General features: G+C 44.5%; 2 protein-coding genes across 3 annotated transcripts in view; one reads left to right on the top strand and one right to left on the bottom strand.

Moving 5' to 3' along the window:
• The first annotated feature begins 3,558 nt into the window (after nucleotides 1-3,558).
• On the top strand, nucleotides 3,559-13,769 carry UBR7 (ubiquitin protein ligase E3 component n-recognin 7). Its single transcript, XM_066551776.1, has 11 exons — nucleotides 3,559-3,782; nucleotides 3,970-4,103; nucleotides 4,247-4,307; nucleotides 5,408-5,503; nucleotides 6,570-6,623; nucleotides 7,460-7,565; nucleotides 8,608-8,792; nucleotides 9,323-9,454; nucleotides 9,902-10,064; nucleotides 10,900-10,961; nucleotides 11,761-13,769. Exons 1-11 carry the CDS (start codon nucleotides 3,618-3,620, stop codon nucleotides 11,851-11,853), a joined length of 1,251 nt encoding a protein of 416 aa, XP_066407873.1. The 5' UTR covers nucleotides 3,559-3,617; the 3' UTR covers nucleotides 11,854-13,769.
• A 1,325-nt stretch (nucleotides 13,770-15,094) lies between these two features.
• BTBD7 (BTB domain containing 7) overlaps nucleotides 15,095-25,191 on the bottom strand; it is a 52,104-nt gene continuing 42,007 nt past the window's right edge. For both annotated transcript variants that reach the window (XM_066552463.1, XM_066552465.1), the window contains 3 exons: nucleotides 23,011-23,189; nucleotides 21,932-22,366; nucleotides 15,095-20,026 (listed from right to left, as the gene is read on the bottom strand). In XM_066552463.1, coding sequence (XP_066408560.1) covers nucleotides 19,211-20,026; nucleotides 21,932-22,366; nucleotides 23,011-23,189 — 1,430 coding nt within the window. In that variant the 3' untranslated portion in view covers nucleotides 15,095-19,210. The remainder of the gene's footprint in view (nucleotides 20,027-21,931; nucleotides 22,367-23,010; nucleotides 23,190-25,191) is intronic.

Below are 25,191 nucleotides of genomic sequence, written 5' to 3' on the forward strand. Positions count from 1 at the left end.
AATCAAGCTTGAAGTTTTGCAACATTCTGAGGCTTTAATGTTCTGCCAACAAAGTGAGTAGCTGTAACACGAGGGTGATTAATGATCATCTGTATGCCACTTACCCTAGATTTCTTTTTTTTCATTTGTGTCACAAGATAAAGCACTGTCAGGCTGCTTGAACATCACTTGAGCAGTCTCAATCTTTATTAGTTTCTTTAGCTGCTTGACCTTTACCTGACAGTCCCTTCCCATCTCAGGAATGTGTCTGCCACAGGTGCTACTAAGCCTGTCCTTCAATTCCTGCCATGGGGGAGCAGGTCCAAGAGCATAACATGAGGCTGCAGCCCTTCAAACTTGGACAAAAGTAAGTTACAATAAAATCTCTTCCTTATGACATGTTTCTTCAGCAGCAAAGTAGGAAATTTGATTCATTTCTTAAATTAAAAATATGAGGATTGACCTATCCCTGGACAAAACATTGCAGTTGCTGCAGAATACATATTAACTCTCCTTATTTTCTCTTTCCTGGTCCATTGTTTTCTTAAAAGGACACTCTCTAGTTTCTCTTACTAGTTTTTTTAAAAAATCCTGATTTTTATGTCACAGTCTTTGATGAGAACCACTTTTCTAGAAATTACCTAATGCACAAAAGCAGCTTAATAATTTTATCATGTAGTTAAATTTTAAGAACTGATTTATCTTAGCTCTCTTTAAAGATGGTGCAGGTTTCTTTGGGAAGAAAGAACATGCTACAGCCATAAGAAGGTGCATCTGCTCAACTCAGTCCTCAGGGCCCAAGTCTAGCCCAGGTGGCTGGTGCAGAATTGCTCAGGTGTTCACAGTGCTGAGTGCTAACCTAGTCACCGAGTTAAGCCCCATGATGTCCCAGCTGCCAGACTACTGGGTAGTTCACAGAGAATCTGATACTCATAATGGCTTACGGATAAGTTACCTTTGAAGATGGAGTGAGTGGGAATCAAACGGGCTGCCATGGGTGAATGGCACTCAAATCCTTTAATGAAAATGATGACTGTGGATCCCTCTCCTGGGAGATAGGAAAGGCACTGCACTTTTAGACAATGCCCCAATTACTGAGCATAATGAGATTACCTCCTCTCCCTCACAGAACTATCTGAGTGCCTTGCATACTTGAGACTTAAATTTTTTTTTTTAACAGGGAACACTGCAACCTGTTAAGTTCCTTAAATGAATTTAGCCTTAAAGTTGTTTGAGCCAGCAATTCAGTATTTCAAAACAATAACAATAGAGTACGTCATATAATCCCAGTCTTTGTGAAGGAGACATGTTTTGACATTTTTTGTTATGTTTTGTAACTAGTAAAAGTAGTTGGTTATCATCTAACCACCAAGAATTTAGTATCACATCAGCTCTTTTAATTCCATCCAAACACACCAGCATTCTCCCCTTTATTTTAGTGAGGAAATCCATTGAGCTCCCTTGGGCCAGTAAAACCAAGTTCTATTAGTAAGACATACAAACTGCACTGACCAGTGCAGATGTGGTGAGCTGAGCTTGTTCTGTGTCCCCTTGAAGGCTGGTTGGGTACAAAAGCACTGCCTCTCTCTGAGGTGAAGAATACAGCATCTTTTTTCCATTGAGGCTTACCTCCTTTGCCTGAAATTCAGGGCCACAGATGACTATGGGGCTCTCCAGACAGGGTTTAGAACACAGCTGTAGGGGAATGGGAGGGTAAGGAACCACATCACACTAAAGCTTCCCAAGCCTGGTAACCTCACAGCAACTCTCAGAAAAATGAAGTTTTTTCATTTCATCAAAAGAGTTGCCACAAGCAAACCTACAACTTAGAATTGTATGAGGTCTCCTGAAGCTCCAGTTCTGCTAAGTTAGGGTCTGTTGCTTTAGACCAAACATTTTCAGTCCATGGCATGCCAGTGGAGTGTTTACATGGTTTATAGGTAAAGGCCACAAATTCTTGCCTAATGTTAAATGTTGTTAATCAGCCATTAGACAGTTCATAGCATTTCTGGAAGGTTTATCTGGAGGAAAAGGGAAAACAGGTGTACAACCTGAGTTGGTCTTTTCAGTTATGCTTCTATCTCATCTGCCAACAGAGCATCTTAGAGTATCTGAGTATATAAATGTCAAGGACACATCTACTGGACCTCATTTCTGGCTCTTCCCTGCATTTCAAATGGATGCAGACAATTTTGTCCTCATAAAAGTTCATTTATTTCCACACTTTGTCCTATATATGTAAGTCCCAAGATTTGCTCAGGTCCCATAACATATACACAAACTGTGCCCAGAGAACACAAGAAAATGAAAATAACCTCCCAAAATACTTTTCACAGTATTAATTCAGGCAGTTAAATTCTGCTAGAGTACACTCTTAGGCCTTAAGCTCTATGGAATGACTATCAAGAGTGTTTTATACCTGCTCACAGAAGCTTGATTGACAGGTGACTAAACCTTGTTGATGATAGGCAAAAATAATCTTCCACAGTAGGATTGTACAGGAACAGGCACAGTCCTATACATGCTTGTTAATTTTGATACTTATAGTGGTCTTATATTGCTTTTTCTCCATACAAACACAAGCTGTCTTTTAAAGATCACATTTGACAAAATAACTCTTTGCAGGTTTTATTGCTTTATTTTAAAAGTGGTGTCACATGAAGAAATACTGTGACTCAAAATAAGTTATTAAAAAACCTACCAATCAGAAAATTTGTGAGAAAAGTCTGTACCTGCCAACTAGTTTACAAAAACTGGTGCCAGCATACCACTGGCACCTCGTAAGCCACACGCTGCTCACACCCAGGCGCATCCTTTCAGAAAGGCTTCCGTATTAAACCAGTGTCGGGATGGACATTTCGCATTTAAACGGGAGCAGCAGCGCCGCGGGAGCGGGTCCGTGCAGCGGGCCCGGGACACTTACAGTCGGTACAGCCTGTCCGGGCGCAGGCCCGGCCTCCAGCGCCGCCCTCACGGCTGCTGCACCTTCGTCCGCTTCACGGGAGGGTCATCGCCGCTCGCTGCCGCGTCCACGTTGTTTTCGTCTTCGCCTTCATCCTCCTCCTCGTCATTGTAGTCGTCGTCGTCGTCATCCCCGCCAGCACCTGCCGGAGTTGGAGCGGGCGCGGATGAACGGTGCGGGGCGCGGGCGGCGCCCCGGGGCCGGCGGAGCCCCCTCGGCGCGCCCCCCCCGCCACTCACCGCGCCGCGCGCCGCCCGCAGCCGCCCGCTCCTCCTGCACCAGCGGCGCCAGCAGCTCCACCACCCGCTCCTGCAGCTCGCTCAGGGCCGCCCGCAGCCCGCGCAGCTGGGCGGCCTCGCCCTCCGCCGCCGCCGGGTACGGCACCCGCACCGTCCGCGTCCGCCCGTCGCGGCCCCGCAGCTCCGCCACCAGATCCCGGCACGGGCCCGGCTCGGGCTCCGTCTCGGCCGCCAGGTCCGCCATCACCGCCCGCCGCTCATGTCCCCGCCCCGCCGGTCACGTGCGGGCCGCGCGGGCCGCCCCGCCCCGCCGTGACACACCGCCCATGGTCACGTGGGGCGCGCGCCATTCCGCTTCCGCTGTGGCGCCCCCTGGCGCCTCCTCGGGCCCGCGTTTCCCGCCTCGCTTCGCGCTCCTCGGCCTTCGCGGCCCGGCGATGGAGGCGGCGGCTCCGGAGGGCGCCGAGCCGGGAAGCGGCGGGAGCGGCGCGGAAGAACCCGTGGTGTCCCTGGCGGAGGTGCTGGCGGAGAACGAAGAACTGGAGAAAGAAGCGCGGGCCGTGCTGGGGGGCAGCGACCACGAGCGCTGCAGTTACTCACAGGTGGGGGCGGGGCCGGGGGCCTCGGGGGCCGGGGGCGGGGCCTGGGCCCGGGGCGTGGCTCGGGGGCGGGGCCGAGGGGCGGGGCGAGGCCTGGGCGCGCGGGGCGGGGCGGGGCGGCGCAGCCCCCCCCAGTCCCCCCGCGCCCCTCACGCCGCGGTCCGTCGGTCGGTCGGTGTCTCTCCCCCAGGGCGCGGTGAAGCGGCAGGCCCTGTACGCCTGCAGCACCTGCACACCGCCCGGCGCCGAGCCCGCGGGGATCTGCCTGGCCTGCAGCTACGAGTGCCACGGCACCCACCGCCTCTTCGAGCTCTACACCAAGAGGTACGGGCCGGGGGTGGGAGCGGCCGTGTAGGAGCCTCACAGCTCCCGTGGCTCCCGATAAACTGCTGGGAATTGTTCAGAATACGAAACCCAGCGTGTTCTCACTTTATATAAACCCTGAAACGCTACATTTATCTTTCCAGGAATTTCCGCTGTGACTGTGGAAATAGCAAATTCAAAAATCTGCAGTGCAAGTTACTCCCGGTAAGTTTCAGACAGGTTTCAGGCATTCGGAGTCAAAATAACAGTCCTGGGAGGGTGGTGCCTTGCCTCAGCCAGTGCTGACTCATGTGACACCTCCAGTCCTCCCAGGAACTTAGAAAGGGTGGGAATATTACAGTAAGGAGTAAAACTGTTGAGGAACCGAAGGGAAATGCTGGGAGCAGAAGGAACATTTTGGTCCTTGCCGTCCATGAGGGCAGCAGTTCTGCATCCATGGTCAGCAGACCTCCAGGAGCAGGTTGTGGTGTTTCTGCACTCACATATCTCATTGGCTTTAAGCTGTTTCAGTACCTTTTGGGATGCAATTTTGTAGTTGCATTAAGAAAATTTAAGGCTGTGCTGCTATGAGAGGGACAGTTATCTTTCCTTCTTTGTGATGGCATTAGTGCCCTAATAGTTTGTCACCAGTGCCTACTGCTGGGATGGTTTTTTACTGTATTAAGCTGCCTCTACTTTTCTTCTTGGTGGGCATTTTGAACTTTTCAGGTAACTGGCAGTCTTCATCTGGGAGGCAGCAACAAGATGCTGCTTGGTTTGCTTGCAGTGGTGCTCCCAGGATAATAGCTGTCCAAACATTGAAACAGACAGTGGCTTTGTGTATGCTTGTTTTGTTCTGGGAGAATTGAAATGGATCCAGAGCTAGTCAGCAAAGTCACGGTGCAGTGATCCCTACAGACACCTGTGACAATTGAAGATGTTACCACTTCTCATTTGAGTCAATGAAATAGATCACGTGGTTGTTCCTTCTGCTTCAGTTCAGTGAAAATTCAATTGTACAGGTTAAGTGAGCTTCAGCATCTGTCCATTAATCTGTCTGACACCACAGTTGCCATTTGCTACAAGGGGGAGCAGACTGTTTTTCCTCTTTAGTTTTGAACTTTAGCATTCCTCATGTGCCCTATCTGCTGCTCATTGTAAAGCAGAGGTGTCTGGAGAATATCTTTCTTTTTGTATATTCAGGCTGATGAAAATAATGATGGTTTTAGGAATTAAGGGGGAACAGAAATGGCTGTCTTTTGTCATCTACTGTCTTTTGTTTTTTACTGTGTTGTCTTTTGAGACTTTTTCCCTTTTTCTCCTAGGAAAAGGGCAAGGTGAATCCAGGAAATAAATATAATGACAACTTTTATGGATTGTACTGTATATGCAAAAGACCTTACCCTGATCCTGAAGATGAGGTAAGACAAACAAAATCCAGTAGTAATCATACATAGATGGTGTTTATGGTAGATAACTGTAAAGGGTGATCACTGAGCTTTTCAAGGAAGATCCCAGTTCAAGAAATCTTATGTTCCATATTGGTTTTCATGTGTTGTGTGAAGTAATTACTTGATAATTTTTTTCTAATGGTAAAGTATGTTTATGCCTTAGAGACAGAGGAGGAAGACAAGTCATCATTTGGACACAATGGTGCTGCAGTTCCCTGAAGTTGCAGAGTTTCCCTAGGGGACAGGGTTACCATAACCTGAGAAATGTGCATAATAAATGCATTACATGTGATAGGAGAGATCAGAATGTGCTTCCCTGTGCCTGCAGCATTGCTCTGGCAGTCACACTAGCTACAGTCCTAGGTGGTAGCCAGAACACTTTTTGTCTCTCTGAAACACTAAAACACAGCACTGCATTTGGACGTGCATGCTGTTGTTTGCAGTCACAGGAATCAGGTGTTCTAAAGAACAGGGGAAGCACAAGTCCACAAGTCTTTCAAATACAAAAAAGGGCAGTTTATAAGCTCCCCTCCCTCAAGTTCAGAGTCAGCTAAAAACATTTCTGAAGAAATAATTAATAGTTGTTTAATAACAAAGCATTTCATACTGTCCTGTGTGGTGACCAGTTAAGTTTGGTTCTGGCATTTTTCACTGACCTGGTGACAATGGGAATATCAGTATCTTTTTTCTGCTGACCTGTCTGTTCATGCATTTCTGCTTATAGGAAGAAGGATACCAGTAGTGTATTAACTTTTATCAGCTTTCTGTGAGAAAGTCTTGTCCTGCTGGGAAGACCGGTTTTGTAGTAATAAATGGGATTTCACAGCCTCAGTCATATGAGAGGCGACATGTGTTGAACCTGAGGGGGAAGCAAGCTGACCAACAAATCACTGACTACTTATTAATGGCAGCTCTCTTTGAGGGGTGAAGAGGGAAGTGCAATTCACTGAGCAGGATTTGCATGGTACTGCAGTTTGAGACTGGTGAGAGATTCTGGAGGTTGCTATTAATGTTAATAATATGAATGTTCATCTAGATTCCAGATGAGATGATCCAGTGCATAGTTTGTGAAGACTGGTTCCATGGAAGGGTAAGGAAACTGTAAATAGCAGAACTGCCATTTGCACAGGATGGAGTTGGTGGTGGCTAGGTTTGTATGGTAATTCTTACTTGGGAAGTGTGCTGTAGTTCTCAAAAGAGATTAATACAGGAGTTCGAAGGCATTTGTTTTCAGCTTATGTAAAGGAGCATTGAAAATCTACTCTTGCACTGCTGTCTGCTCCAGTTAAAACATACTGGGAAGAGTCCTACCTTTTTGAAGGCTACCACTGCAGAATAAAGTAATAACTTTATAACTGTCTCCTTAATTAGAAAACTCTAATCAGCATAGTTGGTGAGGAAAAGATTCTTACTGAGGCACATCATTATCAACGATCTGAATAGTTTTTCCTTCAAAAGAATGTCTTTTAAACTCTTAATTCCTTTAAGTAGCAAGGAACAGAGTGTGCTGTTCATTCTTGATTTCAAACTTTGGGGAAGTCTTTTGAAAGCAGCCAAGCACTGTAGTGGGTGCTCTACTTAATGGGTAAGCATTAAGGATTCAGCCTCTTGTGCCTTGAAGGGCACAAGTGAAATTCCATGCTTAAAGTTTCAAGATCAAAGAGTAAAAAAAAAACAAAACGATTGGCTTCAGTGATGGGTTCTTGTAGATAAACTTCTTGTGTATTAAGTGTGTGAATGCAGAATGTTGTGCTGCATACTGTGAGCTTTGCAGAAATGCATTTTCAAAAGAAAGCCACTAAGTGCTTTTAATTGCCCAAAGAGTTATCATCAATTTATGGACAGCTTTGGGACTGAATTCTTCTCAAGTTCAGTATGTGATCAATATAGATGCTTCACTTCTGGGTGCTCACTTCTTTCTGACAGCATCTTGGAGCAGTTCCCCCTGAAAGTGGAGATTTCCATGAAATGGTGTGCCAGGCCTGCATGAAACGTTGCCATTTCCTATGGGCTTATGCACCCCAATTAGCAGGTAAAGAAAGTCAAGAGATCTGAGCCAGTACTGTGTGAGCATGTATTTCTCATACATGGTTGGTTAATGACATAATACTGGTTTTAAGTGGTTGGAGAAATGATACTCATTAATTATATTGGACAATCACCTTCAGCAGTGGAACATGGGGGATGGCAGTAATTTGTGTAAAAAACCCCAGCAGTTTTCATTCTTAAATCTTGATTCAGTGCTGCTTGCTTTTAGTTACTTTATCAAAGATGTCTAGCACAAAATGGGTGAAGATTTAGTACATGACTCAAGGAACTTAATTTCTAAACTGGATCAAAGAACTGAAGAGCCATCCTAAGGGAAGCAGTGAGACAAGCACTTCTTACAGACGCTCTGAGCAGCAAAGAGTGAATGGCAGAGTGACCTGGAATGAATATGTTTAACATTAATCTGGGTAGGGCTGGGGCTGTGCTCAGGACACACGTTCCCTGTGATCACGCCAGCTCTGTGGACTTAAAAGAATAGGTGACTTGAATTCTGTAGAAAGAACTAGTTTCTCACAGTCTCCTAAAATTACTGCTTGTGTCAGCTGCTGATGGATTTGTTGTGTGCCCAAAATTTCAATGGTATTTTTAAGGTTGGCTACCTGAAGTTCTTTTCCTTTTAATGTAAATAGTACTGAACAAGGTGTTTGCTTTTGGTTTTCCTCCTTCTAACCAGCTTTGTCACAGGGCACATTCTTGAACTGGCATCAAACAGAAACTTGTTTTAAATAAGAGATTAGCATAGTTAATCTGGGGTAGTGTTTTTGAGGTGTGTTTGGAGAAAATGAAAAACTCCAACACAGTCACGTGACAAAAAAAGCACATGACAGTTACTGAAGCTGTGATAGCTTGCACGGGGTGTCAAGAAGGAGAAGCATCTTAGTGAAGAACCTCTTCCCTCTTCTCTCTCCTAGGGCTTAGATTTTGGGAAGCAGAGTGTTTTAGAATAGGAGAAGCTGAGAGAATGTCTGTAGTGGTCTGTACTTTTTCTGGCACAGTATTTTTATTTGTGGGTATGTATCTTCCAGTTCCTCCTTTGACCAAAGCGAGCTCCCTTGAAGATGAAGGGATTGTCCTGAAAGTAGAGGAAAGTGAAGAGCAGAAGAAAGAAATAAAAAAAGAAGCTGGAGTGGAACACCATGACACAAAGGAGGAAAAGCAATTGGAACAGTTTAATGAACCATCCACTAGCTCTGGATCTGCCTGTACTGAGGTAAAATGTGCCTTCTGCTCTGACCTGCACATCCTCGTGCTGCTGACAGTTGAAGTGAAGCCCACCTCACTCTGTACAGGCTTAGGGAAGGATGTTCAGTCTGTTCCCATGTTCCTCTTCAGTCCTGCAGTCTCTGTGGAGCACAGTGTGAGCTGTGGAGCAGGGCTGTCAAGAGATGTAATGTCTGTTTGCAGATGGGCTTCATCTGTCCCTTCTTCTCAGCCACCTGGCCAGTACACTGAGGTCACTTCTCTTTGTTCCAATACACGGTGTAACTGCACTTGCATGATGGTCCAGCTCTGAGTTCTTAAATATTTACAGTTTTTGCAGAAAATTTATACAGAAATTTCCCATGGAGATTGCTGAAACCACATCAGAATTCTCATGTGGATGGTAATATAGGTTGTTTATAAAAATAAATGTGTTTGAGACAAAAGAAAATTCCTGCCTAAGGAGAAGGATGTGCCAAAAAGAACAGGGTCTCTTTGAAGTGATGTTACAGAGTATTGAACACTCTCATTTTATTTCAGGTAGTTACTAAGAGTGAGGAGCTCATCTGCAAGCTGAAAGAGCTCCAAAGCAAGCCATTTGTAAAAAAAGATACTGCCACCTTTTGGCCATCCAGCTGGAGGAGCAAATTATGCACTTGTGAAGACTGTTTGGTATGTATGTTCTCTTCATATGTATGTATGCTTGGTATGTATGTTCTCTTCATATGTATGTATGCTTGGTATGTATGTTCTCTTCATTACCATCACATATGTGGGACAGGCAGGGAGGAGCTCCCAGACTGTCATTGAGGAGAAGCTTTAGGTAAAATCTGTGTGAATGTTCTTAATGCTGAAACCTCACTTCTTTCCACCTAAAGATTCACATTGAATCCTGTGGGATTAACATAGCAGGAAAGGGTTTCTAAATGTTTGTATTTTCTTTGCTGCTTTAATCCAGTATTGCTTGGAAGTTGTTAAGAGAAGAATTCTGAAACACTGGATACAGATTCACCTTATTATTTTTATTGTTGTTATTTGTGATACTGAATACAACGAGGACTGGGGGAGAGCACCTCCATCTGAGAAGTTTTGTCACATAAATTTCACTTTATTCTCCAGAAAATGTATTCAGAGCTTGAAGTCCAGTTCCTGACAGATGAATGTGACACTGTCTTGGCCTATGAAAATAAAGGTACCAGTGACCAAGAGACAGAGAGGAGAGATCCTTTAATGGACACCCTTAACAGTATGAACAGAGTGCAGCAAGTGGAACTCATCTGTGGTAAATACAACTTCATTTTTAGAGTCTCCCTGAACATGCTTTACCTGAACAGTTTGCCTCAAGAGATTGATGTCTAGTGTGTAGTGTCAAACTACTTTTTAAGTAACATGCAGACAACTGTATGACAGGTTGCACACCTCAGTCAGGATTGGTCCTCTCTGGCCCATCATGACAACTGTAATTTACAGTGAGACACTGGATGGTGTGTGAACTTTCACCCTGTTTAAAATCTTAGATACTGTAATGATAGTGATATATTGTAATGTGAATATTTAAACATTAATTTGAACTTCTGCTGTCTGGCTGATTTATATTGCCCTATGCTGTTGTTTGGCAATCTCCTGTTGGCTGGGGAGTGCCAGCCAGGCGTCCCCTGTGGCTCTGCTGCAGAGCACAGTGACAAGGCAGTGCTGAGGTGTTTTACACGTGGAGCTGTTTCTCTGCTCCAGCCAGGGCTCTGCACTCTGGCAAGGACAGTGTCCCAGTCCCCACTTACAGGCTGCACCTTCCCACCACACCCCACACGTGCTTTTGTGGGGGAAGCTGGGAGCAGGGCCAGTCTGTTGGTTACCTGTACTAATTCACTCACTGATCTCTGTACCTTTCTCTGAAATCAACCCAAACAGACACTCACACTGCATCGGTTAGTCTCATAAATGATTAGGCTTCTCATGTTTACATTATTATTATTTATAATCTAATTCAAACCTAGATTTGTCTGAATTAAGCCTAACAAATGACAAGAGGAAGTAGAACAAGTTGTGTTCTTGAGCCAGTGGTAAACTAAAACTGAGTATCTTACTGTTGTTTTCTTTGCCTTTGCTTTGCCATCCAGAATACAATGATTTAAAGACAGAACTGACTGACTATCTCAGGAGGTTTGCAGATGAGGGAACGGTAAGGTGCAACTTTCAGAATTTGTTTGCCAGAAAATGTGTTTTAAAGAACTGCTGAGGGCTGGGTGGTGAATACCATGATGTTCTGTTGTAATGTTTTTTCTTGTCTCTTGAGTTGCTGGTACTACAGTAGAAATCTGAAATCGCTTATTTGATTTGAGGTTAACAATTCTTTAATGATATTGTTGAGAGATAATGGGAACTTTACATAAATCTATCTGCAAGGTACTGAGAGCAGTTCTTAGATTAAAATGAAACTTCTGTTGCTCTCTGTTGCTCTAGGTAAGATATTCAGGAAGAAAAGCTTTTAACCTTTCTGGTTTTTCTTAGATTGACTCTAAACCCTTAAAAGAATAAGGACTGACCATGATTGTCAGTCTTGCCAGTTGTTTTCCTGCAGAGATTTGCATGCCATCATTAAATATCACTTGCATTTTGTTGGCTGACTTGCTGTATTGCTATTCTTAGTTACATTGGAATGACCCTGAAGCAAGCTAATGAAAATCTTGCTTTGTGTTAAATTTTCTGATGATAAAAGCAAGAGGTCAAAGTCATTAAAATACCATTGGGAACTTTGGTCCTGTCTTTGCTCTGCCTTTGGGGAGCTCATTTCCCTGTTTGTATTATCTACAATAGAATTTGGGCATTAATCCTCTCCTTCAGGTGCAACAGGAAAGCTGTTCCAGAGAAATTTCAGAGTATTTGCTTTTCTGTGCTTTATGTATTATGTGTGGAGATAAAACAGGATTCTTTAATTAAGCTCTTCCACCACAACTTGGGTTTCATGCTGCTTCTCCTAGGTGGTTAAAAGAGAAGACATTCAGCACTTCTTTGAAGAATTTCAGTCTCGGAAAAGGCGACGGACTAACAGGATGCAGTACTACTGTAGTTAGACTGAGAGGGGTTTGGGTCTGAAAGGACAACTGGCAAAACAATGTTCACTGGCAAACAGAAAAGGCATCTTCAGTTTTTGGCTTCTCATCAAAATCCAGCTGTCCAAGAAACATCATCATTTTGTCTTATACTTCCTTCATTTGTAGCACCTAAAACATGTTCTTAACAAATCCTTACATGGCACGTAGAGGGATTTCAGTACCGATGGACTTGGCATTCCCGGCAAAGCCGGCCGTGTCTCCAGGGGAGGAGGGCGGCTACCGGAGCAGCGTGTGCTGCCGCTCCCCTGGTTACTGCCGGGGCTGGAGCTGTGCCTGTGCTAAACCCGCCCGGCCTCCGCCCTGCCCTGCCCTGCCCTGCCCCTCGCTCCCGGCTCTCCTGCCGGAATGGCTCTGCCTCCTCCCGTGGGGCTGCAGCCATTCCGGTGAGGGCCCAGCACCGAGGAGCTGCCTGTCCCTGCCCTGTCGCGGCCCCTCCGGGGCTGGGGGCCGGGCTGGGCTGAACCAGCGCTGCTGCCTGCCCGCTCCCGTTCCCCGGGCTGCTTGCAAATGGGAAAGCTGAGCTTAGGCTTGATGCAACACAGTGTTCTGTCTGGTTTTATACATTAAAAATCTTATTTCTAGTATTGGACAGGGATGATTTCTGTGGTTAAAAAAAAAATTCAGATGATCTTAATTTGCTCATCAGAACTAGGAGGAGGTACTAAATTACAAACTAAGCATGGGGGGGTTTGTTATATGCTTTGATTTTAAAAATTAGCCTACAGCAAATTCTTCTACTTTATAAATGTTGCTGAAAACACTGCAGCATCCTGGTATGTTGCTACAGTATGGAATGTTCTTTTTATAACCACTGTGATAATCATGGGACAGGAGATGTTTCACTGACTTTTAAGACTACACGTAGCTGCAATTAAAAATTAAGATTTTGTAAGTTTGGAGCCTAATGTAGTTAGACCCCAAAACATACATTAAATTTCTAGTTTTTGAGGATTTCTATATCATGGGGTACTATTCTGCCTTTCCATGTTAATGGTTTTTGAAAAGCAAAGGTAGACTTTTATCATTCTCACTATTAACTATTTCTGACCATTTTATTTACAAACAGTAGTTTAGCATAGATGCTCAGCTGAGCAGCTTCATAGAACATAGACTATGCTGAGTTGGAAGGGACCCAGCAGGATCATCACATCCAACTCCCTGCCCTGCACAGGACACCCCAAGAGTCACATCATGTGCCTGAGAGCAGTGTCCAAACACTTCTTGAACTCTGTCAGGCTGGTGCTGTGACCACTGCGCTGGGGAGCCTGTTCAGTGCCCAACCACCCTCTGGGTAAAAAGCTCATCTCTGATATCCAACCTGAACCTCCCCTGACACAAGTTCAGGCCATTCCCTCAGTCCTGTCACTGGGCACCACAGGGAGGAGATCAGTGTCTGCCCCTCCTCTTCCCCTCACAGGAAGCTCCAACTGCAGTGGGGTCTCCCCTCAGTCTCCCCCAGGCTGAAGAGACCAAGTGACCTCAGCCCCTCCTCACATGGCTTCCCCTCAAGGCCCTTCAAGGTCCTCCTGGCCCTCCTTTGGACACTCTTTGACAGCTTTGTATCTATTTTATATTGTGGTACCCAGAACTGCCCCCAGGGCTCAAGGTGAGGCTGCCCCAGTGCAGAACAGAGCAGGACAATCCCCTCCCTTGCCTGGCTGGTGATGCTGGACCTGGTGCACCCCAGGACATGGGTGGCCCTCCTGGCTGCCAGGGGACTGCTGACTCATGCTCAATGTGCCATCGACCCCCAGGGCCCTTTCCTATTTGCTTTTAAATTTAACTCTGGGTATTGCACATGCTCTTTTTTTGGTAGCAACTGTTACAGGAGCTGTAACTGCACATCTAACTACAATATAAAAAGATTAAAATAACTTTTCACTGTGTACTGTCTTGTTTTCTCTCAGTGCTGCTGTAGTGTTACATCCTCGAACCAGGCAGAGGGAGCCCAGTGATGACTTGTTAGCCAAGCCACCAAGGTGCATAATGGGAGCTAATCAAACCCAAGATTTCTAGACCTTTGTTTCTACCTGACCCAGGTGTGAAACAAGGGATGGCAGCCTGCTGGCAAGTACAGTTTAGAGCAGGACAGGGTCATGTTTCCTCTGTGTTGCAGTTTCTGTAACTCAGTGGGGGAAGGGTACCCAAAGGCAATTGTGTCTTCCACAGGAAAGGCCCCAGTGATCACAGAAATGCTTTATGGCCCAGTGCCAGCCTTGCTGTGATTAAGAAAATACAGCAGTGATGGAAGGAGTGAGTTCAAATGTAGAATTCCTGTGGCTCCAGTTGCAGAGCACAGGGCCAGATGAGAACTGTCCATTCCTGGCATCAGCCTGTACGGAAGCAGGGTGCACCTGAGGGGACCGAGCTCCAAGTCTCCCTTTCCAATGCAAAAAGCCTCCCCTAAGCAAAGGGACATCAGGCATCCTCGCCTCCTCTGAGGCTGGCAGGCTTAGAAGCACTGTTCCAAAGTGAGAGCCTGTAAGAAAAAATGTTAAAATTGTCTAATTTAGGAAGCTCCTAGAACTCGTCTTCCTGGGTGTGGGAGTGAAGGTGTCAGTAATTAACATGTGGGACCACACAGTTCTCCCTCTCCTACCCCACCTGTGCTCCGTGTCAGGATGTAGCCCACAGTATTTTGCTCTTGTACACCAGAGTGGGACCAGGCCAGATGACACTTCTGAACTTCAGTCATTGCTCTGAAGCAGTGAGGCACTTGTTCCTGAGACACAGATGTAATGAATTGTCAGCTGGAATAGTTGGCAGGGAAACTGCAGCCTGGGAATGCTGGGTACAGAACATCTGTCCAGCTGCTCTGATGAGAAAATGAACACCCGCTTTCTTGCACGCAGGGCTGCGGCCCAAGGCCCAGCTCAGAGCGGCCCCACTGCCTTTCACAAGGCATGGCCTCAGGCAGGCAGGCCCCAGCCAGAGCTCACAGAACTACTTCACTGAAATGCTTTTCACTTGTATTAACTGCCTGATCAGAGTGACTCATTTCAAATCCCTCTTTTACACTGGTTGATACCACGTCTTTGGTGTTCACAGCATTATTGCACCCCTTTTTTCCCAAAAGCCTTTTCACTTTATTGCTGGGCACCTCTCTCCTGGCCCCGCTCACTGCAGCCTGGAGTGAGCAGGGAAGGGTGCTGGGTGCAGCCAGGACCAGCAGCTCAGGGGAAGCAGCCACACAACCACATTCTATACAAGCCATTTATTTGAAATGCCAACTATACGTAGGATAAAGTCAGTGTTACATGCTTCTCAGCAACAGTAGAAAAATAGAACCAGTGAAAACCTTTTTACAACTGTAATGGTACTCAAAAGAGAAATGTATTGTTTTACAATGCATCACACAAGACTAGAATTCAAGTTTGGAGGTACCTAAATAAAAATACTATTTTTTTTAAAAAAACACTATGTACAATTGAAGCGTAAACAAGTTTTACAAAGTACTGGTTATGCAGGTTGTAGAAAAAACACTTGCATAGGACATGAAGTCAGTTTAAGAAAGTTTTCTGAGCCTTTAGCATTGAAGGCACTTGACTTTATACCAGTAACAACACAAGGACAAGAAACAAATTCTTAACACTGCCGAGGGCAGGGCTGCCTTCTGGCAGTACAGGTAATTACAGAAACCCCAAATGCGGTTTTACAAGGTTCCCTCAAAGCTGTTCCCTGCATCCAGCAGGGCTCAGCACCACCTCTACCATAGAAGCATACAATTATTAGAAGAACAGTGCCTCAAACAGCATTAGTGTTCTTTCAAAAAAAAAACCAAAAAAAACCAAACAAACCAGAAAAACAACCAAAACAACCAAACCAAAAACCCATACAAAACACCCAATCCCCCATGCCCCCACCCCTTTCCCAAACCCAAACCAAAGAAACCCCTAAAGACGTACATTTGGGACATTCTGGGACCAAAACCCAAGGCTTACAAGGACAGGTGGCCACAGTCTTAATTTTCATAAGTGAAAATCCTTAAGAACAGGAAAATACAACATGAAACTGCCAATCAACACAGCAGTAACTAATACACAACTACAGTAATTCTGTGGAACAACAAAACATTTCAAAGGAAGGATGTATTTTAGGAATTAAGTTATTCATCCATATATTAAGGAAAAGAGGAGCTGGGTTTGGGGAAAGGGGAATAAAAACCTTTTTGCATGTTGCTCACTAAATGCAAGTCTGAGCTCTCTCTTTAATAGAACAAGGAACATGAGTCTCCTTCATTCAAAAAAACAATGTTTATAACTCTATCCTCAAGCAAAATAGTCAATAATCTGTCATTTCCATCTAATTTATAGAAGGAAAAGATGTCAATTTCCAGCCTAATCAGAAAGTGCTTCATGTAAACAAGGAGCTTCTGCACCAAAGTTTCAGTAGACAGAGAACAAGGAGTAGCAGGTAGCACAGGTATGTGTGGTGTGCAAGTGAGATGTAGGATGAACACTGGCTTGTGAATAATGCTGCCATGAAAAATGGTCTCACCCCTCTGCACATCCCAAGTAGGAAATCCTGCTCTGAAGTACAAAAATAAAGTTCCAGTAATTCAAGAAATCCTTCTTTTCCACTTCAAACCAGCTGCCATTAGCTGCCATCTTCTTCTCAATTCAAAATATGCAAGTGAAAACAGATTGTCTATATGGCCTGATTGTCTTTGTGGCCTCAGAAGGACTTGTCTTTCATTCTGCATCTACTTTTAAACACTTAATTCATCCTTTTTTTAATACTGCACAGCTCCTGAGACTTCAGAAACAATTTTGTATTCTAAAATGCAGACATGTCTTCCCCAGAGGCATTTCTCACCAGCTTATTCCAAAGCCAAAGCATTTCATGATTTCCCTCAAACCATAACCTCAGAACTTCTCATCTTCATAAGCCACACCCCCCCAACCCATATTTCAAGCTTAAAGTTCTATCTGTAGATCTCAGTCCCACCTCTGCCCAAGTACACAGTGCCACATCAAACTGTGATAATCAAAGTAGTTTTCCTGAAGTACATCTACCAGTTTTAGGCAAAAATGTTGAGAATAATAAGTTTTCTGAGGGCAGCTGTAATGTTTTAGTAGTTAAGCTACCAACACATACATGATGCAAGTCCAGGGAGTTTTCAGGGTGTGTGCTGAAAGGTCCTGGTGAGGATGAGGCCTTTGTGTGGCTAGAGCTATGCAGTCAGACAGCACTGTGTTCAGCTCTGCAGGAGAAACCCAATGAGCCTCAGCCCCTGAACCTGCAGCAGCACCATTCCCCCCCTGACACCTTCTTGCATTTAACAGTGTTCTACACCACAGTCCCATGGAAATCCCACAGATGGGTGATGAAGCCAGGACCACCCAGTGCCTTGACTGTGGGCAAAAAACAAGATTAAAAAAAGCTGACAGAGGAAAAAAAAAATCTCCCGTCACCCACAAGACACATCACCTGCAGAGTTCAGGCAAGTTTCTGCTCCAGCCCTACCCCATGCTTTCCATGGCGGCATCTTAAAAGGAGCACCTGCAGAACCACCACAGAAGCAGGCCTATAGATGTGTCTGCAGGAGACACAGAGTTTATTGGTTCAAAGAACCCATATCTTAATTCATCTAGAAGCTATTTGGTAGTTTGGAAACACAGAATTCAATATATTTTAGTAACACTGTGTTGTTACTAGGCCTTCCATACTTTAATGAAACACATTAGGTAAGAATTTGCCATCAACTAAAATCAAAAGTAAAGTTGCAGCAAGATTTCTGTTAAACAGTATTAAGCACTTTGAGCTGCAGGAAACAATTCAACCTAACCTTAAAGCAGTCCTTAGGTCACACCTGGGACTATAGTTTTCTGCTATAGAGAAATTCATTACAGAAACTGCATTTAACCTCCCACCAAACAGGACCTTACCAGCAATCACTACTCTGCAGTGGCATCAGATAGGGATCAATGAATGCAATGAATTTGTGGTTAGAACTGCACCATGAGTATTAAGGATGTAATTCATAATTGTAACCTTTCCCCTGGTGCTCTGCTGAACCCTGCCCCAGTGGCAGGAGGCAGCCCAGATCAGCATCCTTCCCTCCTCACACCCTGTTAACAGGGGAATCTCATTTCTGTGCTTTCAAAAAGCAAATCAGGCAATGGAGGTGTAATTTAAGAGCGCCAAAGCGTGGTGATGCTGAAGCAGTGACTCTTCCCTTGGATTCTGCTCACAGAACAGCTGCACCTGTGGGGCCAGCACCACGTGAGGAACACTGTCACTGAGAGTGAAGCCCTTTAGAAAGCACAGGCAGGAGAAAGCAAGGCCATGGGCTGTCACCCTGGGAGGGAAACCCTCCCATGTGTTCAGGCAACAGCGAAGGTTCCGAGCCTCGTCTTCCTGACACTCCAGGAGTCTGCAGGAATCCGCTCACCTGGTCTTCGCTTACCCACGGATGAGCAGCTGGAAGAACAAGTAATTACTGTAATTTTTACAGTATTTCTAGATTTATTTCTAAATGGGCAAATCAGCAATTCTAGTCTGTCTAGTAAGTGCTTCCTGCTTCCAGGTGATCATGAAGTCCTCCATGGTCACAGCCGAAACAACAGTAAACAGACTCATCCTGTCATATTCCAGTGAATTTCACAGGAATTTGGATTCCTAAATATCCCTCTGGATTTTTAAAACCCCAAATATAATTCTTGAAGTGGGTTTGCTATGTATATAAAGATAAGACCAGCTGCCAGAACTTTTCAAACAAAATATTAGATTGGATTCTTGCTGTAGTCGTAAAAATCAGGAAGATTTCAATCTAAACAAACAAACAAAAAATCCAACTAAAAATGTAGTTTTTTGATGTGCTGTTCTTTGGAATTCCTATAATTAAAAAATAAACGCACTGTTATTATCTCATAAGAAAATACATTTCATAATGTGCAACCCAATGCACATAGAGAATCAGCATGTGAAAGGGTAAATGCAAAAGTATGAAAATACAGTCCTTTAAATGTGACATTAAAGTTTAACATATTACTACAAAACTAATACACTATAATAGATGTACAGGTGCAAAAGGCTACCAGGTTGTAGAAAAAAGGTACCAGTTTCTGTTTTTTTAAAAGGCTTAATTAAATCTGCTCCAAAAAAAAATTGCAGCAAAATAAACCCAGAAGCAGCATTAAAACCAAACTGATAACATGCTGTCTCTAATAAAGCAATGTATGTACAAAACAAGTGAGCTAAGCTGAATTTTCCTGCTGGCATTAAAGAATTTCTCTGACAGAAGTCAGGCCAAAAGTTGCAAGGAATGGGATGTTTACAACTCTTAGGCACAGAGAAATAGTGGAGGTTGCTTTCATAGGGCAGATTTTTTGTACAGGAAGTCTGGTTTGTTTGGAGACCTCCTTCCTCTGCTTACTCCATCTTCCCTTTCCAAATCTGCATTTCTCTGTGCTCCATGTTCCAATGGCTCATCATCTGCCAGTCTCCTACTGGGTCTCTCTTCTGGCACGTCAGAGTTGTATGCAGAGAGTGGAGGTCTGTTGGAGGTTAGCCCATAGGTTAAATCTGTTTCCATTTTTGTTCTTCCCCTGACGTGAACAGGGCCATTCCCAGCACTCTCCTGGGTAGCCAGTGCCAAGTCCAGCCGCTGGGGGGGCTGTTCTAAGACATCGAGGTGTATTGGCTCATTCTTCTGCCTGTGCTGATGCCCATCTTGTGAGAGCAGGTACTCCCTCCTAGAATCCTCTTGCTTTTTAGGAGAGATCTGGGAAGGTATATAGGCTGACTTTAAGCCACTTGGTGATGCCTTATTGTGGCTGTACAAATCTGGGCCAAAATAAATGCCTTGTGAAGGTGAAGGACTGTGCCTGTTGGGTGCTGGAGTAGAGGGTCTGCATGCAGCATTGGAGAAGTCATAGAAGTCAGGATATTCCTGCGGGTTTTCTCGAGCATCTATTTTTTGCTCTATTGCATGTTTTTTCCGAGAAGTAGGCATGTGTCTGTTCTGAATGCATGAAATGTGCTGGGGTGGGCCGGGCCCTACCTCTGTAACCGCCTGGCTCAGCTCCGTGTCCACCGTGAGCTCTGGCAACCTTCTGTCCTTCAGAGACATTGCTGACACTCCCATTGCGATGTCCGGCATCAGCTCGTTCAGCAGGGGCTGAGTACACTGGAAAAGAAAAGAAACTGGTCCATGGAAACGTGACAAGAGCTAACCACAAACTGTGTTTAGGATAGTTTTTGTAATTCAAAATGGCATTTTCTTAATCTACTTTAGTCTTGCCAACTTCAGCCTGCAAGTTTCCTGCACTGTTTAAAGAACACATCTATCCACCAACTTTTACCTTCCTGCTTCTTTCCTTCATGAAGCTGTTAAGTCACAATTACAGCTCCTCTTAAATGCATTTTGCCTTGAACATGCAGAAAAAGGACAATTGGCTGTACTGCTGAACTTCTTAAAGGCAGGCTCGCTCTAAGCCATTTACAATTATCAAACCAAACAAGGTACTCAGTGCAGAGCCTAACAAATGGTTTGTCACAGCACACAGCTCCAGTGCAGGGAAGCCACAACACATGTGCCATCACTACAGACACAACCCTTCTGCTTGCATCCCCCATTTTAAAGTTCGTAACCTGCGGACATGTGTGCTCAGGACAGCCTCAGTTACAGGGGGCTCTCTGGGCTCACCAGACCCACAGAGTACATGGAAGCTGCTGTGTGGCATTCTTCTCACCTATCCCATGCTTGCCTCAGCGCACAATTGCTCACATTGCAGCCTTCCAGACAGAAGAGTGAGAATTTCTACTTACATTTCTTATGAAAGCAACTTCAGTAATCATTGATTAAGTAAGTCACAAATTGCAGAAAGAATACAGAACAAAAATATCACCTACATTAAGCCTATGCTCCCCCTTGCATTACTTATGGACATGTTCTGGCAGAAATATTTCTGACACGAAAAAGGTTACAGTATATTTCCTTAGGGAAGTCAGTACTGATCAAAGGAGAGTGACATGCTATGAATCCCACCTTTGACCAAACAATGGCACACATTTCTAATATGAAGTTATAAATTTTATTCTAAAATAAAAAAAGAAGTGCAAAATATTTAAGACAATTGCTAATGGGAAGAAAATCTATTTTTCCAATCAGAACTTGAGAATCAAATCTGCATCTAATGTGGCACAACTATGCACTGAGAGTTTTTTCACTGCAGAAATAAATAAAGAAAATCTTCATTCAGCACTTCCTGTATTTCATAAAGCTATGTCTTTACTGAATATCTTATAGTCCATTGGTTTTATTGCATCATATTGCAGTTCGGCAACTATAATGACTGCTTTTAAATACTGTAACAAACTCCTTTGTATCAGCAATTACCAATTTCTGCTTGCCAATTCCTTTTCAAATACTTCTCAGCTGTTAAGCTTTCATACTCTTCACACATGTATAAAGGCAACCTGTTTGCTTCAGACTTACTTACTTACCTGTAAATAGCCAAAATATCCCCACTACTTCTACCTGTGAATTACAGTGTGCAGTCTACTACTGAAGCTGGCTTATGCTTTGTTTTAGTGTAGAGCAAACTACATTTGCCACACAAGAGGTGGCTGAGGTCACTTGGTCTGTTCAGTCTAGAGGAGGCTGAGGGGAGACCTCTCTGCAGTTACAGCTTCCCGTGAGGGGAAGAGGAGGGGCAGACACTGATCTCTCTTGTGACCAGTGACAGGACTGAAAGGTTCTTCACCCAGAGGGTGGTTGGACACTGAAACAGACCCTGTGGGTCCCTTCCAACTCAGGATATTCTGTGATTCTATGATTTCAGAAGATTCCTGAGTGCCATTTGCCCCTCCTATAATGCTCCTGCCCTGGAATGTTCATTCTCCTAGGGATTAGGGCATGCCTTTAGGACAGAGAATGCTGACAGTTTGGTAGAAATCCTCCTAAACAACACAGACACTGACTTTATTTAACAAAGCCAGCTATTTCATCATAAGCATTCTCTCCAGTTCCTTCAATGAGGTACTTTGAGCAGCCAGAAATAGGCAAAAGAGGAGAAATCCCAACACTTACTACTTGTTTCTCAGCTGCCATGACTGCAGCTGCTGCTGCCACGGTCTGGCGGCCCAGAGCCGCGGTGTTGGTGCAGTCGGGGGGCGCTGCCTTGGCGCTCCCGGGCAGGTAAACGGGAGCGGCGGCCTTGGGGGCGGCGCGCGACGAGTGGAACAGAGAGTGGTTACACGGGTAAGAGAAGGAACGGGAGGGATGTTGACTTGGCACCCTTTGCTTCCAGCCCACTTTGAACTGGTTGTGAATTGGAGTTGCTGGTGGGTGGTATGGAGGTGGAGGAGGGGGCAATGGTGGATGGAAGGCCACGAAAGAGTCCAGTTCTGTAAACATGGTTTCTGCAGTGGGAGTGCTGTTGACGCGACATCGTCCAGACTGTCTCACTGCCAGCAGTGGGCTCTCATCCCCAAATCGCTCATCAGGAAAGAATTTGTGAGGATTCTGCAGAGGTAAAAGACCCAGCATGTTACAAGACAAAGGAGGAAGACATCTAGAAAAATCTCCCCAACACTCTCAGAAACATGCTAATACTGTAACAGCCTGGCTGTCCTACATACAGGCTCACCAACACTACAAGGTGACTACAGCTACCATGCAAAACTGATCGGGGCTTTTCTAAAATAAGACAAGAAGCATCAGATTCACTGTAAGTTGACCAACAGATGCATTTGCTTTAGCACCAGTGTATAAACAAAAGAGGGATATTCAGTTTCCCAGTCCTGACATGTACTGTGCAGACCTACAGCATAAGTTACCACTTTTCCTCCTCTCTGTTTTAAGAATAAATAATAATCTAGGTTTCAAGTTATGGTTCTACTGTTCTCATCAACTGTCTCTTTAGCAGTTTTATTTTGTCCCCAAATTTTGTGTCAATAAGAGCCTCCTGAATGGCAATGACTCTTGAGAAAACTATTTATACATTGCACTTACAGCTTTATAAAATCACATACATCAAATGCAGCTGGTGTTTGCACCTGGACAGTCACGCAGGCATTTCAAAGCACTTGTGTGTATACACAGCAAGTACTCCTACTGCAGAGCACACAATCCATCCCTTCATGCTCTCACCCAGCCATCCTCCATACCTGCAGGAGCTCAGCAGCAGCATCAGAGAGGCCGAATTCCCGCAGCACGCGGATCTGGATCTCGTAGCTGACGGTGGCGCCCTCCCCACAGTTCAGGGCGTAGGCGCGCTGCACCTGCTCCGTGTGCCGCAGCTCCTGCAGCCGCCTGATCATCTCCTTCACTACCAGGAGACTGGGAACTGCAGGGGGAACAGGGAATGCAGAGGGGATAAGAGAGAGGCCTTTCTTTCAACTCTGAGACAGTAAGTTTGATTGCAATGGTTAGATTTATCCTGAAGGAAAAATCTAACATCAGGCTGCCTTGCCTTTTGTTTTTTTTATAGAAGCATTCTGCCAAGAACTGTTCAACTTAACACATGTTCCACGGAGCATCATTAAGCCACATGGGATAACACACATCATACAAATGATAAAAACATACACCACCTCTCTAGCTTCTGCTAGAATGAGCCCCAAATAGAGCTTTCTTTATAAACCCCTCCTGATGCAGGAATTCCATGATTTGAGGTGGGGGCAGGATATCTTAAATAACAACTGAATGTTCCCTCATGAATTGCACAGGCCAAGAATTCATTGATTTTTTTGGCATACATTTCATACTTCTAATGTAGTCCTATAATCAAAAGAACATAACACCAGTATGTAACTAGAGAAAGGGCATTTTACAAAAGTTACACAAAGCGTAAGCCAACAAAAACCTGTTAAAATTATGTTGTTTTATGCACTCATATTGAAATAATTTAAAAAAAAACCATTCCAAAAGAAAGTAATGCATAATTTTGGGTATTTATCCTGTTGCAAAACTTTCTCATGCCACTTCTTACTGCTGTTTGATGATGAATGATATTTTTCTGTGGTGTTTCTGTCCTAAGGAAAATGTGCATATAAATAGAGAAGACAAATCCAGATCTCTGAGTGTGTAAGTCCTGGTGTCTGATCCTTTACCAGCTTTACCAGTGTTATGTATTACCATGACCAGATGTCCATAATGAAAGCTCATAAAAATTAACCAGATCATACAGCAAGAACAGTGTGAAAAGACATTTGCATTACAGAGAAGGAGAAACACCACACAATTACAACTAGTACCAATTTCATGAAGTTTACATTGGTACATGAAGGAGAAGTATATGTAAAATATAGTGCAAAATATTCCCCTCCTTAATGGAGTTCCTGTGCTGAGAGCAGAGGGAAGGAACCCATTCTAACCAGTCTTCAAGGCTCTACCCTCCATACACTTAAATTCTCCTGAAAAAACCTGGTTTAGCAACCAGATGTTTAGCTACAGCCAGTATTTTGCTAATACTTAAAAAAGAGGATCTAAGAGAAGTCTGAAGCAGACCTCCAAACTAGTAGGCATAAAAATGATAGAGGGTTTTCATTAAAAAACAGTCTTTTCAAACCCTATCTTTTTTGGGTTTTTTTACTACTATTCATGTGAAACACATGGAAGAAAGATTATGTGTATAAAAAAATACAATTATCTCAGTTGCAAGACTTCTAATTTAGACTGAAACTGGAAAATGTGTAAAGAAACCCAACCACTTGAAGAACCTGGCCTCAAGTTAGAGCAGGCTTCAGCTGAACTAATTTTACAATAATGCTGCAGGAAGAGCACCAAAACACACTGCCAGCAGGTTTGTGCAAACACAGTGCTCAGGCAGAGGGTCCAAGGAGAAGGCAGGGACAGAGGGGAGCAGCTGAGCTGAGAAGCACCCCCTGCTCTGAGCCCAGCCCCGTGGCCGTGGAGGCGGTGCTGTCCAGCTGTGCTCCCAGGGCTCCCTGTGCCCCATCCATGCTTCAGGAGGGATTCCTGTACAAGTCAGAGGCTGGGACAGGCTTTAATCTCCTCTCATTAATGGGTCCCATCTGCCCATTCTAGCAAAAAGGCACTGGCAAACCAATCAATTCTTTTGCTTAATTACAGGACTAAGCAAAGCAAACAGGTGCCAGGACACAATTCCTGCACTCCAACTACTGGCTAGGCTCAGAGCTCATATCTATGTTCAAATCAAAGAACTGGCAATAATTCCTACCTATTAAATTGTACAGAACCAAGACACAGGGGAGTTTCAGATTGGTCAAGATGTCTCATGCTTGCCAACAGAGCCAGTTTTTCTAAGAACATGAGAACTTTGGCAAAACATTGAAAACCTCTGAGAACCTGTTGCCTTTCTCAAA

This window comes from Molothrus aeneus, chromosome 6 (genome assembly GCF_037042795.1).
Source record: "Molothrus aeneus isolate 106 chromosome 6, BPBGC_Maene_1.0, whole genome shotgun sequence".
Lineage (NCBI taxonomy): Eukaryota > Metazoa > Chordata > Aves > Passeriformes > Icteridae > Molothrus > Molothrus aeneus.